At 37.1% G+C, this 17,191-nt stretch overlaps 2 protein-coding genes and 1 long non-coding RNA gene across 4 annotated transcripts; 1 reads left to right on the top strand and 2 right to left on the bottom strand.

Moving 5' to 3' along the window:
• Positions 1–3,844: 3,844 nt before the first annotated feature.
• LOC140894458 (uncharacterized) lies at positions 3,845–6,558 on the bottom strand. Of its 2 annotated transcripts, none has more exons than XR_012153832.1 (3): positions 6,512–6,558; positions 5,793–5,856; positions 3,845–4,009 (listed from the first exon to the last, which is right to left on the bottom strand). It is a non-coding gene; the product is annotated as an uncharacterized lncRNA (long non-coding RNA). The 2 variants fall into 2 exon arrangements; XR_012153833.1 differs by lacking the exon at positions 6,512–6,558 and adding an exon at positions 6,105–6,143.
• A 1,106-nt stretch (positions 6,559–7,664) lies between these two features.
• On the top strand, positions 7,665–10,953 carry LOC140864139 (uncharacterized). The gene is made up of 3 exons (XM_073268084.1): positions 7,665–9,041; positions 9,931–10,192; positions 10,384–10,953. Exons 1-3 carry the CDS (start codon positions 7,951–7,953, stop codon positions 10,594–10,596), a joined length of 1,566 nt encoding a protein of 521 aa, XP_073124185.1. The 5' UTR covers positions 7,665–7,950; the 3' UTR covers positions 10,597–10,953.
• Positions 10,954–13,312: 2,359 nt separating this feature from the next.
• Positions 13,313–15,597, bottom strand: LOC140865377 (large ribosomal subunit protein eL43). The gene is made up of 5 exons (XM_073269998.1): positions 15,509–15,597; positions 14,436–14,475; positions 13,780–13,868; positions 13,606–13,688; positions 13,313–13,516 (listed from the first exon to the last, which is right to left on the bottom strand). The coding sequence occupies exons 1-5, from the start codon at positions 15,509–15,511 to the stop codon at positions 13,453–13,455; spliced, it is 279 nt and encodes a 92-aa protein (XP_073126099.1). The 5' UTR covers positions 15,512–15,597; the 3' UTR covers positions 13,313–13,452.
• Between the last annotated feature and the right edge of the window lie 1,594 nt (positions 15,598–17,191).

Here is a 17,191-nt window from a genome sequence, read left to right as displayed (position 1 = left end):
AATGTTGAGGAGTGGGAAAGGTTTTCAATGGACAGAAGAGTGTCAGCAAGCATTTGACGAGTTGAAAGTGCATCTGACCTCTCCGCCGTTGTTGGTGAAACCAAACGAAGGTGACACCCTGTTAATTTATCTGGCAATATCTGCGGAGGCGGTAAGTGCAGTATTGGTCTCTGAAGTAGGACGTGAGCACAAGCCAGTTTATTATATCAGTCGAACTTTACACGGAGCAGAATTAAGATATACAAAGATCGAGAAACTGGCACTGGCTTTGGTAATTGCAGCGAGAAAATTACGTCCTTACTTTCACTCTCATCCAATAATTGTACTCACCAATCATCCTCTCAAACAAATTATCTCGAGTCCTGAAGCATCAGGAAGAATGGTTAAGTGGGCTGTTGAACTGAGCCAATATGGAATTGAATATCGCCCGCGTCCAGCGATTAAAGCACAAATTCTGGCTGATTTTCTAGTAGAAATGACAGTAACTCAAGAAGAGAGTTCCACCCAAACATGGATGGTTTATGTCGACGGGTCATCAACCTCTACGGGAAGCGGTGCAGGTATAGTTGTGGAGAGCCCACAGGGAGATAAATTTCAATATGCCGTCAAATTTCGATTCCCTGCAACGAATAATGAGGCAGAATATGAAGCTTTCATCATGGGAATTAAATTGGCCCTGTCAGTCGGAGCAAAGAGACTGACGATACACAGTGACTCCCAACTTATCGTCAGTCAGGTTAAGGGAAATTATGAAGCGAAGGAAGATAAAATGTTTGAATACCTCACTCAAGTAAACGAGCTTCTTTCGCGTTTAGACAGCTATGATATAAAGCAGATACCTAGAGGGGAAAATGAGTCAGCAGACCGCCTTGCCAAGTTAGCAAGCTCCTTGGCCAACATTGATAATAGGAAAATTACATTCCTAACTTATGGCAAGGAAGAAACTGATGGAAGTGATGTTACAATCTTCTGTGCTGATAGCAAAGAGCCTAGTTGGAAAGATGAAATAATCGACTATTTAAAGCAAGAGAAATTACCTGCTAACCAAGTCGAAGCCCGAAAACTTAGAGTGAGAGCTGCTCGGTTCACGATCATTGACGGAGAACTGTACAAAAGAGGTTTCTCTTCACCTTACCTAAAGTGTCTAACGCCAGCTAACGGAAACTATGTGCTCCGTGAAATTCATGAAGGAATATGTGGAAATCATTTAGCTGGCAGAGCTCTCGCGGGGAAAGCATTGCGCCAAGGGTACTTTTGGCCAACGATGAAGCAAGACGCTATGGAGTTAGCAAAACATTGTCATGCATGTCAAGAGCATGCTAACTTCCATCACCAGCCGGCTACAATCTTACAGCCCCTGGAAAGTCCTCTACCTTTTGCTCAATGGGGAATGGATTTGGTAGGTCTTTTTCCTCCTGCTACCGGACAAAGAAAATTTCTGATAGTAGCTGTGGATTATTTCACCAAATGGGTCGAAGCTGAACCATTGGCCAAAATATCCGAGAAAGATGTAATCAATTTCTTATGGAAGAATATAATATGCAGATTTGGCATTCCTCAAACCTTGGTTTCAGATAATGGAACTCAATTTTCTGGAGCAAAGATAAAAGACTGGTGCAGAGGACTCTCTATCAGGCAGTTCTTCACTTCTGTAGGGAATCCTCAAGCAAATGGGCAAACCGAGGTCACCAACCGAACCATTCTGCAGCACCTCAAAACACGTCTAGGCAATGCCAAAGGAAAATGGGTGGATGAGTTGCCAAGTGTTCTATGGGCATATCGAACCACTTCACGCTCTTCAACTGGAGAATCTCCTTTCAACCTGGCCTACGGAACGGAGGCTGTGGCTCCTGCCGAAATCGGAGAGCAATCATGGCGAGTGAAACAGTACACTTCATCTGGAAATGACCAAGCCCTCCGAATTTCATTGGACTTAGTGGATGAACTGAGAGATGAAGCTTCAACACGAGCCGAGAGATATCGAGCTTGTATGACTAAAGCATATAATGACAGAGTCAAACCAAGATCTTTCCAAGTAGGAGATCTGGTATTGAGAAAATCTGACATCTTGAAGTCTGTGGGCAAGCTGGATCCGAAATGGGAAGGCCCCTATAAAGTAATTGAGATCGTGAAGATGGGAACATATCGCCTCCAACATTCAGATGGAAGAATACTTCCCAGGCCTTGGAACGTGGCCAATCTGAAGAAGTTTTATGCATAAACTGCAGCTCTCGTCAATAATAGGCTAAATTTATTAGCATATTTTCCTTATGTTTTCATATTACAATTTTGTGATACATTGTTCAACTAATTTGATTATTGTTTTTATATAAACAGATTACTTTGTCGAAAGCATATCATATCTCCTCTCCTATACTAACGCTTACTTACGACATAAACGTCATAGACCCTAGCAATCATAAAAAATTCCCAACAGTAAGAGGCTTGGCCAGCCCCTTGGGACATTTGAACTTATGACGCTGTAAGAGGTCAGGACGACATAATAACATTATAAGTCCCGGGATACCTCACCACGCACCAAGTGGGTTTAGGAATTCCCCATGAGACAAAATCTTGGGAGATTGATCCCCTCCCAAGTACTCCATTGTTAAAGCGATAGTATTTTATTCATCAAACAAGTATGCAATAGCAACTTCAAAATGCAAAAGAGATATGATAATCGACAAATCCTTACTTACTCAAAAAGAAAAAAAAAAGAGTCTATGACTTTGACTCTCTCAAAAAAAATTTTTGCCCAAAAGTGGCAAGAAATAATAAAGCTAAACTGGTCCACGGCTCCAAAGAGTAGTCTCCATATAGCTCTGATACACACCGTCATTATTGGTTGTATAAGCTAAAAATTCGAACGCAAAGCTTCGATCATCTCCTCATCACCCAGACCTCCCAGTAAATCTCCTAAGGGAGGATCCGAGTCATCGTCAACTCGGGCAATACTAGGCTCCGGAATTTGGGGGTGAATCATCATAATAATTTCCTCTGGAACTAGTTGAGTTTTCCGTAGTTCTTTGCGGCAATCCACTACAACTTCATCATGAATAACGATCGCCCGCTGAATCACTTCATCTCTAAAATCTGTGGACTCTCGGTAGCATTCAATTGCTTTTTCTCCGGTACTTCGCAAGAGATTCTTGCCTATTGATGAATTGAGAAAAGTCTCACCGGTCTCCGATTCATGGGAATATTTTCCCCTAAGTAGCTCCATATCCTTGCACATGGCATCATACTTTTTGGATTTCTCTTCAAGCTCCTTTTGTGACTTGAGAAAATCATCTCGGGCCTTAGCACCTTCCTCGCCGAGTCTTTTGCACTCACCCCTTAATGACGTCAGCTCGTCATCAAATTTTCTCCCGGAATTTCGAGACCTCTCTTCTCGAAATTGAAAAGTTTGGGCAAGCGATAAAATCTGCAAAGACCCATAGATAAGGAGTATTGTTTACTACATTAAAATCATAACAAATATCAAACGTATAATAATATACCTGGAAGGCAGACGAGGCAAGAGACCGAGTTAATACTTCGGTAGGCTGAGGCAGTAGATGCAACCTGTCATGATCTCCAATGAGATTAGCTCCGTTTCTCCAGCCAATGTCTGGATCTTTCAGATCCCAAAAAGATCCAGCATTACTTTTATGGTTCACACCCTCCAAGAACAAGTGACAACCCTCACGAGTGTCGGGAGGAACTGTTCGTTCATCTTCACGTCTTCTTTTTGGATTTATTCTACCATTAGCATTCTCCCTAGTACGGGTATCACGGTCAGCATCATTTCTTCTACCACCATTCCTTCGGTTACGAGTGTCAGTATTTTTAGATGGAGGACCAGAACAATTGACACGGTCGGATGGCCCGGGCGAATTCCTCCTCCTTGGAATCCCATGGGAATTGTGATTACCTCGATCCATTGGTGACTCTTTTTTCGATGTCTTTGACGGAGTTTTCTCGTTTTTCTCTATGCAAGCGCGAACCTCCGCCAAACTTAATTTGTCACCTACAAACAAACACAAAGAGAAGAGTGACAATGATCAGTAAATAAATTTAATAAATTTTAAATTACCACGAGTAGAAGAATCCAAAGAAGACGCAAAATACAGTCATCAAAATTCAATTTGAACAAAGCATTACCGGCAGGAATCAAACTTTTTGGGTCAACCAACTCCTGGAAGAGGCCTAAGGAACGACATTCAAGTTGCAATTCACGGTGGATTTTGCTAAAAATAATTTTCCTATGGCCTGGATTCCAAACTATGGGAACCTCCCAACCATAATCCCATACATAAACAAAAATTTTTCTCCAATCATTTTTTGGAGATGGACAACGAGATAAAAACTTACAATCTCCCCGAGGTAGAAAATAAGTATAGGAACCCGGCATGGAGCGACGCACCGAGAAAAGCGCATAGAATAAGTCTATAGTCGGGGACATTTTGATTTCACTCACTCTACGTAGGAAACACGTAAAGAGGAGAATCGCACTTGGTGTTAATTGACTTAAACTCACCCCGAGACTATCTACAATTTCTATCAAAAGGGCATGAGGAGGGAGCGAGAAACCAAAATTAAAGTACTCCAGATATACAGTAAAATATCCCGGAGGCGGTTCATGGCAAAGATCTCCATTTTTGGGAATCTTAAGGATATTTTTAGAGGATAAGTCAAATTTTTTACTTGGACTTAAAATCTCCGACTCGTCCAAAAGACGCTCGCTCACTCCTCCCGAAGACTCTTCAGAACCACTATTATCGCAAGAATTCGGGTTTCTATCAATTTTTAAACAAGGTGGTCTCGTCATATCACGAGATACCACTGTTTTCAAATCACTCAAAGAATATAAACATTCGTCAATTTCATTGTCATCGCCAGATTCAGCTGGCGAGGAGGGATAAATTTCTCGGTTAGCAACCAACACCGAAAATACTTTACCCCGTGGAGGATGCCCTGCAATGATTTTTTAGAAAAAATATATATATAAAATAAAAATATATATTTTACCAAAAAATAATATTAATTAAATAATAATAAATCAAATAATAGCATTAGATACATGGTAATTGGTTCTTAAATAATATGCATCGTGTATATATATGTATATGTATATCTATCACAGATGGGTTCATCTTCTCCAACACCGTCCGCCGCCTCACCACCGGCCGCAGCTCCCTTCGGCGAGCCGTTGGTCGCTCAACACCATCATCTCCGACCGGCTGCTTACCTCGCGTCGTCGCGCCACCCCGGTCTCCGGCAGCCACCAGCAACTGAGCTGCCGTCGTCCTAGTCCCGTCGAGTCCAGATTTGGATAGCTCGAAGGCTAATCCATGGCTGGGACATCGACGATAGTCATTCACCGAGTCCAGATCTGGGCGTCTCCACGAGCAGTCGAGGAGGTCCCATAGCTGGCCCTTGGCTCCTCGGCATCACCATCGCATCACCATCGCACCACCATCGCCTCTCCTATATGTTGCCGCCCACTCGTCGTCTCGACGAAGAAGATGATAACCCATAGCCAGCGATGGAATATTGATACACATATACACATATATTCGATATATACATACAAATAAAATCTCCAATCTAAGGGATGAAGCGGACGAAGCAAAGGAAAGGGATGAAGCGGACGAAACAAAGGTAGGAGGAGATTTGAGAATAATATTGTGTAATTAATAAAGGTAAGTGAGTGGGAAAGAATCTGAGCACGTATACACAAGACCAAACTTGTTCCAAACTAAAAAAAAAAGGGACAGAAGGTGGAATATAGTAATTAAAATATTTAATACCTGCCATAGGCGTCCAATGAATTGTATTTCCTCTAACAATTTGGAGAATGCGACCTAGCAAATACTGCAAAAAAGATTCAGAAATAAAATCGAGTTAGTAAGTTGTGATGAGTGCTATACCGCAGTGCTGAATTTATAATGACAGTAGTTGATAGAATCCTACTTGGTTTCTACAATTAATATTCTAGCAGAATTTTAATTCTATCCAATTACATGGGGATTGTTATTATTCTACCAGAATTTTAATTCTACTACATCACAGTCCTAATCAGATTTCTCCATCATGGTTTCTCCATCATGGTTTCTCCATACCTGACCGGGCAGGTCGATCCCCGTAATTTTCGTAGTGGCTCAAATTATTCGTTGCAACTAAATTTTTGACAATACTCCGATACAAATTCTACTCTCGGGCCTCTCCACACACGCGACATGCCCGAGAGTGGGGGGCCTATGATAGGTTACACCTAAAAATTCAACTGGGCCTGAGCCCAATCATGAAGGTCCACTCCGAATATTTTTAAGGCCCAAGCTTATTTCAAATATTATATATATTTAATTCAAGCAGGCCCTGAATTCTACAAAGGCCCATAAGAGGCTTAAGCCCGTGAAACTCTCCGAATATCTATAAATAGCTCAAGTCACTTCATTATTAAGGTACACACTTTCTTAAGCAATAGATCGCTCTACTCTCGATTATTATTCCTTGAGTAATAACTGACTTGAGCGTCGGAGTGCCTTCGCCGGGAACCCTCCCGGCTCCTCTGACTTTTTTTTGTGACGTAGGAACAACCCACTGAAGATCTCCATCGGGAACATACAAGGACTTACTGATACTCTGAACTTTGCGAAAGCAACGTGTCACATACAAGTGATTTTTGGCTACATCAATGATGTATAACCGTATAGAACATGGTCCATTTAGTTAACGTACCATTTCTTTTTGAAAATTTAAAACCAATTTCGTGTGGTCAACCGTACTTGCGGCTCAAGGATTAGCTTATGTCAAATCCAATATTCCACCAACTCTTTTTTTAAAATAAAAATAAAAAATATAAAAAATTTGTGAAGATATTTAGCGCTAGAAAATCAGTATATATCTTAATTAATTAAATTTATAAAAAAAAATAGACAACAGTTGAATATGTCGATTTCAAATATGTGGCAAACGATTATGAAAATTTGTAATAAATCTAGCTAGATATCGAGTTGATATAATTATCAATAAATTGCCTCTGTTTTTTATTATTATTATTATCAAATGCATCTCTAATTACAACGGTAACCGATTTAATGATTGATTTGGTAAATTGGGATTACATTACACTTTGATGTCTGACTCATCACACGAGACTTTCTTGTTATTCAAGTTTTTGAAAATGATATTAATATAGAGAGAAAAAAATAAAATACATCTAATATAATTTTTTTACAAAATACAAATAGATCTAAATGTTATCGACCATCAACGATTTCAGTTCCGTTCGTTATTCGCTCTAACTTGATTTTCAGAATAGTAGCTTATGATTCGACCAAAAAAAAAAAAGACCACGTATAAATATGTGACACTTAAAAATAAATATCTATTATTTTACTTTATTTTCTTCATTCATTAAAGCTCGATTTTTGGACTCGTAACTTACGATTCGACGATCGACTCAAAAATTCACCAATAAACACACGACGCTAGATCAATTTACACCATTGATCTGTCTTTAGGGTTGCTATCCCAAGGGTAGCATAAACGCGTTCGACGTAAAAGAATAAATGTGTGTATAATAAATATTTATATTATATAGAAAAGAGGCAATTGTGTAATATAAGAAAATATAAGTGGCGGATTTTGAATATAGAAAGAAATGTGTTTTACGGCCGGCCGCCTCTGGTTTCAAAATCATCCTTCCCCACACACCATTCCTTCCTCGGACTCTTCGCTCGCTCTTCTCCTTCTTCTTCTTCTTCTTCTATCCTCTCTCACACACTCTTCCACTCGCCCGCAAATTCGTTCTTCCCACCATTACTTTCCATTTCAAGAAACGCAAAGAGGCACAATTTCAGAGAATAATTGCGGATCGGATTGCAGAGAATTATTGTTTTTTTTTTTTGTTGAAGTTTTTTTTTTTCTTTTCAAGGGAAAGAAGGATTTGGCTTCGTATATTTAATGCATCAGAAGAAATCTGAAGTACAGATCGGAACAGAAAGCAGCGGCGTCTCTTCCGATTTCAACCCCACTCCACCCCTTACCCCTTCTTACCTTACCCAGAAACACCCCCACTTTTTCCACAATATCCGATCAACTTCTCACCAGCCTTCTTCTGTCAATAATCCTACCTTACAGATTCTTATCGATGATGAGAATCAGCAGCTGCAGGATTCGAATGATGCGTTTGCCCTCAGGCCCACCACCCCTTTCAAGAGACCGCATATTCAGCAGCAATTCGCCGCTTCCCTCGCCAAAACTCCGACTCTGTCGAATGCCCTCCATAGATATGGGGTTTCCACGCAGAACCCACCAACAAGATTCAATATTTTGTGCACCAGGTCTCAGAAATTCTTGACTCATTTCCACCATCACCTGCGCCTACTGCGCCGCCGCCTCCGCCTTCACCTCCGCTTAATCCTTCTCCTCAGCCTTCCCTTCTTTTATTTTCTGGTTTCCCATCCTTCAAGTTCGTTCATTCTTGATTTCCTCTCCGCCTTTGCCTTCTCAGCGGCGCTTTTGTTTTCTCTGAATTTGGCCATTCCACGACTCCCCACCATAAGATTGTTCCTTTCCAGGTCGTTGCCGATCAAGATTAGCTCGAAGGATCATGTTAGTCGACCACACTTACCGGTTTTTTGGTCAATTGGGTCGCGGATGAAGACGGATAAGAAGTCAATATCGGGGTGTTATGTACAGGCGTATAGCAACGGTGATGTGTACGAGGGTGAGTTTCATAAGGGGAAATGTAATGGTAATGGAGTTTATTACTATTACATGAGTGGAAGATATGAAGGGGATTGGATAGATGGCAAGTATGATGGTTATGGTGTGGAGACGTGGGCTCGTGGGAGCCGGTATAGAGGACAGTATAGGCAGGGGCTTAGGCATGGTTATGGAGTGTATAGGTTTTATACAGGAGATGTTTATGCTGGGGAGTGGTGTAATGGGCAGAGCCATGGGTGTGGTATTCATACTTGTGAGGACGGGAGTCGGTATGTGGGTGAATTTAAATGGGGTGTTAAACATGGCCTTGGACACTACCATTTTAGGTAAATGTAATAATCTTTTTCTTCTTAATGACCACTCTTATATGCTTAATTTATGTTTGGTTAGTCCATTTCGGTGTTTGAGCTTGAAGTTTGAACATATTCGATTGTTGTTATAGCTGTGTTGTTGTTCACTTGCTGTGTTTTAAAACATATGTAGAGAAGTAAACTCTTATTTTCGATTTCGTTGTTCTTGTTTACTTCTGAACATTATTTATTGTATGTATATGATTCAAATGTCCAGCATCTTTTCATTGTTGTCTTTGTTGTTGGCTTCCATCTAAAATAACCTTGTGTTCAATTACTGTTGTTTTTTTTTCCTTAATGTTTCGACTTTCGAGGTTGTTAGATGGGCATTCTTTGGCTGACATTTCTTGATACCCGGTGAACCTTAAAAGATTAATGAGTAGTTTAGACTTTGGTAGAATCCTCAGTGACTGTTGGTAATATCCAAGAATCATCCCATATACATGCTTCAAAATGAGTAATGCAAGAGTTGCAGACAATGGTTGTGTATTTCTAATGACTTACATAATGTTATGAGCTTTAAACTATTGGGCTTAGACCAAAACAAGCCAACAGACACTAGCCCTTGGAAGAATTTAGATATATTGGCGGGAAATAAAATGTGAAGGGGGGAGACAACTGTGGTAATCATTCTGTCGTTTTTTTTAAGTGTGGTTACTAGCTTGTGCCAGGACAAATTGGGTGAGCCTCTTTATAGGTAGGATTTCCTCTGGGAACTATATTTTCAGTGTATGATATTAAGTTTGAGCATGTATGTTTCCTCCTTTGTTTTGTTGATTATGGTTGATAATTGAAAGAAACTTGTCGCTCTAACAATCAATTCTAAATATTAATTAAATTTCTGATCCACCATTATTCTGTGCAGGAATGGGGATAGATATGCTGGAGAATACTTTGCTGATAAAATGCATGGGTTCGGGGTCTATTTCTTTGCGAATGGCCACAGATATGAAGGTGCTTGGCATGAGGGTAGGAGACAGGGCCTTGGATTGTACACTTTCAGGAATGGAGAAACCCAATCAGGCCATTGGCAAAATGGAATTCTTGATGCGCCTAGCACTCAGAGCACCATCTCTCCCGTTTCTCCTGTTGCTGTTAACCACTCGAGAGTGCTCAACGTTGTTCAGGTAAAAATTTTATGCTCCAGCCTCACTGCCATTCTCCAATGTTGTTTATAAGCTTAGTCCAATTTTCGTGCGTGATAGATAAGGTGGTGTTGGGCAGGCTTGATCTTATCATGTATTGTTAAATGGAAATTCAAGAGTTTTTTTTCCCCATCTTGTAGTAGGTTTTTACCAAGTTTTCCGTAACCTTTCAGGAGGCTCGACGAGCAGCAGAGAAAGCTTATGAGGTGGCCAAAGTAGACGAGAGAGTTAATCGAGCAGTATCAGCAGCTAATCGGGCAGCCAATGCAGCCAGAGTTGCAGCAGTAAAAGCCGTGCAAAAACGAATGCATCATAGAAGCAACAGTGATGAATTACCAGTTCCTGTCGCCTATAACTTTGTAACTGAAGACCAACCCAATCGTTAGCACCAGTGATGTATTTTAGCCGGAAAGATCGTTGCAGGATACGACTCTAACGGTATTTGTGACACCTTCAAGTTTACTACTTTTCTTGATCAAACATGACGTAGTTTCTTGACGAAAAGCAGAGTTTTCGAGAAACTAGCGGGGAGAGGAGAGAGATTTCTCTCCCAAGGCGTTTTAAGATCCCTTTTTTTTCCTTACTTTTTTGTAAAGTTTAAATAGGTATGAAATTAAGTGATGGTATACAGGGGAATTCCTATTCCATCCAGTCGGGTCTTGTATTTGCAGTAATGTGTTAACGTACTCAGAAAATCAAGAAATATATGTATATTATTAAATCTAGTTGTTCTGTTTTATGTTTGTGTGTGTCTGAGTATTACTTTTTCTTTGAATGGAATCTGTTTTTGATACATTTTTCTTCGATATCGAATTCAAAAGTTACAAAATCGATAAAAAAAAAAAAAAAAAAAAAAAAGTCATATTCAGCTGATTCATTCAGAAAACATTGGATAAACACTAAAAAATGTTTCCAATCAAGGCACTGGTTGGCTCGTCCTGAGACGAATAGTGAATAATGAGAAGATAAATTCAAGGAGGAGGTAATATAGGGTGAATAATGGGAAGATGAATGGAAGAATAAGGTAATAAAGGGTGAATTATCGAAGATTGTAAGATCTTTGTTTTGTATATTAAGTCTTGTTCTTTTGTTCTGTTTGTAGATCAGCGAATCATGTTGTCCATTTGTTAGGTCGGGGAGCCGGTTTTTGTCTGATCTAGAAGGTCGAGTAGTTCTTTCGTCTTCTGATTTTTTCGATGTAATCCGTCAAAACTTGATTTGATATATAATATTATGTTTTCTCCCCAAAAAAAACAAAAATGGGGAAGATAAATTAAACAATAAGGTTATACAACTATATGTATATACTTAAAACTTGATGGAACGCAACATAAAACAATGTTGTTGAATCGGCTCATTCGTTGATGAAACGCAAAAGTGTGTTGAATCGGCTCATTCGTTGATATTGAACCAACATCAATTCGTATGGAAAATAAAAAAAATGTGTTGAATCTCATCGTTCGTTGATATTGAACCAACATCAACCTCATTGTTCGCATAGAAAGGTGAAGAAGTGTACTGTTGCTAATCTCATGAACTCTTTAGCACCACTAATCCAATCATTTATTGATTAATGAAGCCAAAACGATTTTTTTTTCCCCCAATCTTATCTTCCAACTCAACAATGAAACCATGATCCGACAAATGAATGTCGTGAGGTTGCTATCAAATTGTTACTAATTCGAAGCATGTGCAATGTCCTTTTTTCGAGACATTGGGATATTCACCTCTTTCTCCAAGTGATGCCAATAATGATATAATAAAACTTCATTAATTTAAATTCGAGAAATTTATTTTTATATCAGAAAACTCTTAGTCTCTTGTCGACTATTTTTCATCAAAACACCAAATTTAAAAAAATTTCCTTATGAAATATAAAATTCAATTTTACACAAGTAATGAGTATATATATAGTATTGTTCATATACATGCTAACCTTGAACGCTTAGAAATATTAAATTCAATCAACTTGCGGATAGAACCATTAATAATAATTTATAAGAATTAAAAATTATAGCCATTAATCCCATTTATCTAACAAGTCGTCTGCTTGACGACAAAATTATCGAATTTTATATATTTTTGAATGAAGACAAACCATACAAGCTTTATGTAAAAATAATTCGGAAGACCTTGTTTGCATCTGAGCATCCTTTCTCGAGTTTCTATTAAAAGTTCTACATTTCATTGAATATATATTACATTTGAGAAGAAAATTTTGGTCGTATAAAGTTTGAGAGTGAGCATGAATTGGAGGAATCGATATTTATTGAATTTTTTTTATCAAACCCGAAAATTTGTCAAACGTGAGCACATATTTAGCTTATCTTAGCAGCGAATTTTAATAGAAAAATATGTCAACGCTTAAATGGAAATTGGGATTCTGTAAAGTTAAAATTCTGTAAAGTTTGTGACAGAATAATGAATTGAAAGATAAAAAGAATTAGCTTTTTTACACTTAAATTAAATTATCACAAAACTTGAATCAAAGAAAACTTATAAAATGTCGTTCGCACCAATCAATGGCTCAAAGTAACTTTATCACCTTTCGGGTCTGGATAAATCAACAATTTCAGGTAGAGAAAGTCAATCAGACTCGCACGTCCAATAGAAATCTCAATATATGAATACTGTTTTTTGACAACAGACAACTTTACCATTAACCCGAGAGCAAAAAATTTGGAGTCTAAAGTAGGCATTGTTTTCCCATGTGACACAACAATCAAAACCATAACGATTAGAATCATTTTTCAACTTTGACACACCAAAACCTACAATGTGTTTTGGCTTCTGAATCCATACCAAAAGACAGATCAACAGATTTTGGAAGGTGAAAAGCATGCACACAAACAATTCATATAACAAAAAGGAAATGAATAACCTCAGGGAAATGTTGGTAGAATAGGTGAACTCTTGGCCAGAAGTCAAAAGTTCAATTCCTCCTACCCAGCAACTTTTTGGACTAACCTGTCACTCAGGGCTTGCTTAATGTGGTTTACCTGACTAGCATAGTTTGCAGACTATAGAGTTAGTCCGATGGTTTACTCAGTGAGCACATAAAGTAACGGCTGCGGGTTCCCACGTTATTAAAAAAAAAGGAAATGAACAATGGATCTCGGAAATTAGAAATATTTTGGAAGAGTGCATATAGTTGCTACAAATCTCACAAGTATGGAGTCAAAACACTTAGGAATGAGAACATGAAAAAGGAAAGCAATGCCAGGACAATCTATCTCACTAATTTAACTCTCAGTCTGCTCCCTCAGCCTTCGGATGGTACTCCGAACTGTCACGGCACTGGCAGTGCTGCAAGACAGATGATATACATAGAAGTAAGAAAAATGTACGTGTAAATTGTACAATTTACACATGATGGAGAGAGGAAAGATTATTACTTCAATGTGTAGGCACCGCCTGCTTTCACTTTGCCGCAGTCCTTGCATCCCCAAATGCCAACAGCCTTCCTTTTCACTGCATACTGTAACAGAACTGTCGCACTCAGTACACCCATAATCGACCAATATCATCTTACAAACGAGTTATGGTTGGAAACTGAATTCGGGCCATACCTTCCCGCAGAATTCACAAAAATACTTGCTGTGCTGACTTACTTCCATCTTCTTAATCTGTTTTCTCAAACTAGCACCATAACGGGTGCCTGAAAAGTTTTAAATTTTGACATCAAAATGTGGTAGGACTATCAGAATAAATGAAATTCTTAATTCACCACTAAGAATTAAAAAATAATAATAGCACCCAACAAACGGTTAAACTTGAAAATAACAATGCATTGGAGAACTAACAAGATTTCACTGCCATTAGACTCGTCATTCAGATCTAAAAATTCAAGAAAAAAACACAATTTGCAACATTAACGTCACAATGTATCCACAACAATGGTTATAACAATTACTATCCTGAGATGAAATTAAAATCGTTTCACATATTAGGAGAATATTCTTCCAGTTATGAAATGGAACAATATTTGGCCACGCAAAAGAATAGACCACATAAAATTCAACTTTCATATCTACCTGTTTAATTAAAAAACACCTAACACTATTTTCATGGTGATTATATATTCATGACAGAAGTTAACTCATCATCTCCAAATCTCAAATAACAAGCTAAGGGCAAAGAATCAGGCAACACAATATATACAAGAATACAATGAGAGGATAGATCACAGAGTGTGACATAAAGCATTCATAGAAGTACGACTGACCGTATTTCCCAACAATGCCAACCTTCTTGGTTCTCTTGGCCTGCGCAGAGAAAAGAACAATAATGACTACACAGTTAACTGACGAACATAGGAGATGTTTTGAGGGTTCCTTTTTTTTTTCCAAGGTACACTTTTAGAAGCACCTTCTGGTCGTGTGTTTAGTTTTACTTTGGAACGCTTGTAAAGTGTTATAAAAATTGTAACTGTGTTCATGGGGTGTTTCTTTCTTCGCGAAAGGAGAAAATGATGCTGTGATAGAATTAGTTTGAAAGCAAATGATGTTAATGTTGAAAATTGATTAAACAAGACATGCATACTACACTCCTGGTGACAAATAACCAATGCCCAAGTAAAAGATACACAAAGCATACAAAAACACCACAATAAAAAATTAATTATTTTTAAAGTACTGGATAAAAGGCCAGATCAGGCTGTCCAGAAAAGAAAAATAACCACTCCGTAATAAACCAGGACCCGATTAAGAAATGTCACCCATACTCAATGAGAAACATATTGCAATTCAGTACACCAACCAAATTTTCACTCAGAGCTAGGCATACCACACTACAACAATGAAACGACACTGCTTTAAGAAGAAAATTAATTCAGAGGAAAAATTATCAAAACTGACAGAATATAATCATTTCGTACCGAAAAAACGGCAAACAAACTCCGAATATACTAATTCCTATTAATAGTATCCAAAATAAACTAATGTACAATTTTTTATAAAAAAAAAACGAAACTTTACGGAGATTAACCACAAGTGTTATTCACCTAGCTTAAATTTAAACACTCAAATTTCGACAGATACGAAACGAGAAGAAAAACGCTTCAGCGCCAGATCAAAAAAATCGCGATTCACAACTGTCGTTAAATTAGCAACCTCATGTACCATTGAACACGAAAAGAAAAAAAAAATTAAAAATTAAAAATTAAAAATTAAAAATCAACATTCCAACAGCGAGCACTTTAAGTGCAGCGTGAGAGGATCGAAAGCGATTAGAAAACACGAAAATAATTGCGAAACAGATTATGCGTTCGTGTGATAAAGAGGGAGCAAGAGGAAGTACCATTGGAGCTGAGATTGGTGAAAGACGCTTGGAGCTGCTGCAGAACCAGAAACCCTAGTTGTGGCGAAATGTACAATTGTACACTGTCCCTCGATATAGTCACTCAGTCCAAATGGTTGGCCCATTCTTCGATTTTATTTTTAAAGCCCAGTCAGTTATGGGCCTAACAAGCCCAATCTTTATTTCAACTATGAAATTCATTTCTAAAATAGCTTCAATAATTTATCTCAAAAAAAAATATAGCTTCAATATTATTGGCCAGCCAACAAAAAATTAAAAGAAAAATTAACATATTTTTTTATAAAAAAATCATACACGTATCGAGTCGATCTATAAATAGAGTACAAAGTGAAATTTTCAAATAAAAATAATATTTTTTTTATGGACTTGATCGAATAAGATAAATGTCTCACAAATTAACTCAAGAGACACACAAAAGTTTTTTTGTTACAAATAAAATAAGATTTTGTTTGGATTTGTACCTATAATCTATAAATTTCTTTAATAAAAGTGTTTTTTTTAAATATTATAAAATATTTTAAAAATTGTTTTAAGGATAAATATGTGTTTAACTATTATATAAAAATATTTTAACATTTTAAAAGTAATATTGTTCATCTTTGTTTCTCATAATTTCATTTTAAAAATATCTTTCAAGTGTTCTTTAAAAACTATACGTGGAAAACACTTTTTTAAAAATATTTTTCAAAAACTTTTACACAAATTTTATCCAAAAATATACTTTAATTTTTTTCATTTATAAAGCATGAAAAAAAAAAAATTAAATACATTTCCAAACGATAAATCTTCAAAATTTATTAACCGAAGTAATATAAAATTTTCCAAATTCATTCATCGTATAGTATACATAATACAAAATTTTCAAAATCAATAAAATATAGGCAAATCGTTATAAGTAACTAGTAAACAAATGCATATGATACATGCACATAAATTAAATATTTATTAAAACTATAGTTTTATGTTTGTGACAACAAACTTTTATATGAAAATTAACAAGGTTTAAGTAATTTATATTTAATTTTATATTTTTTATTATTAATTATTTTATTTAAAAATAATTATAATAGTTTTGGAGTAATGATATTTTTTGACAAAAATTGGTATGACATAGTTTACCAAAAATAATCATTATCTATATCTCAAATTTAATAATATAGAAAGAGGATATAGTTCAATCTACCACATGGATATTATTTTAATAATAGATTTAATGTCTCATTATTTGTCACTCAACAATATATCCATGGGTGGTCATGAGAAAAAGGAGGCCCTTGGCGAATCTTAAAATATGGCCCCTTAGTATTAGCTTGGAAATTTGAATATATATGAAAAAAATTGAGTATCATAATCAAAATAAAATAAAATACGTGGATCAAAAAACTACACATTAGAAAGAATGTTTTACATAAGTTCTCAAAATATTATTTAAAACACATTTTTCTTGTCTTTTTTTGATGCAAAGTCATCAATTATGTCGTCGTATGGTATATTTTCCAATATGTCTTTTTCGATGCAAGGATCTGCCTTACCATTCAGTTTCTCTTGGCTCATCGTGGTTCTCAAATAAAATTTCAATAATTTCAACTTGAAAAAGCTTCTCTCAACTGATGTTACGGTCACAGGAATAGTCAATCAAATTTGATAGGCTACCACAATCAT

The sequence above is a fragment of the Henckelia pumila genome, chromosome 4 (assembly GCF_033568475.1).
Source record: "Henckelia pumila isolate YLH828 chromosome 4, ASM3356847v2, whole genome shotgun sequence".
Lineage (NCBI taxonomy): Eukaryota > Viridiplantae > Streptophyta > Magnoliopsida > Lamiales > Gesneriaceae > Henckelia > Henckelia pumila.
This window is presented reverse-complemented; position numbering and strand designations above follow the sequence as displayed.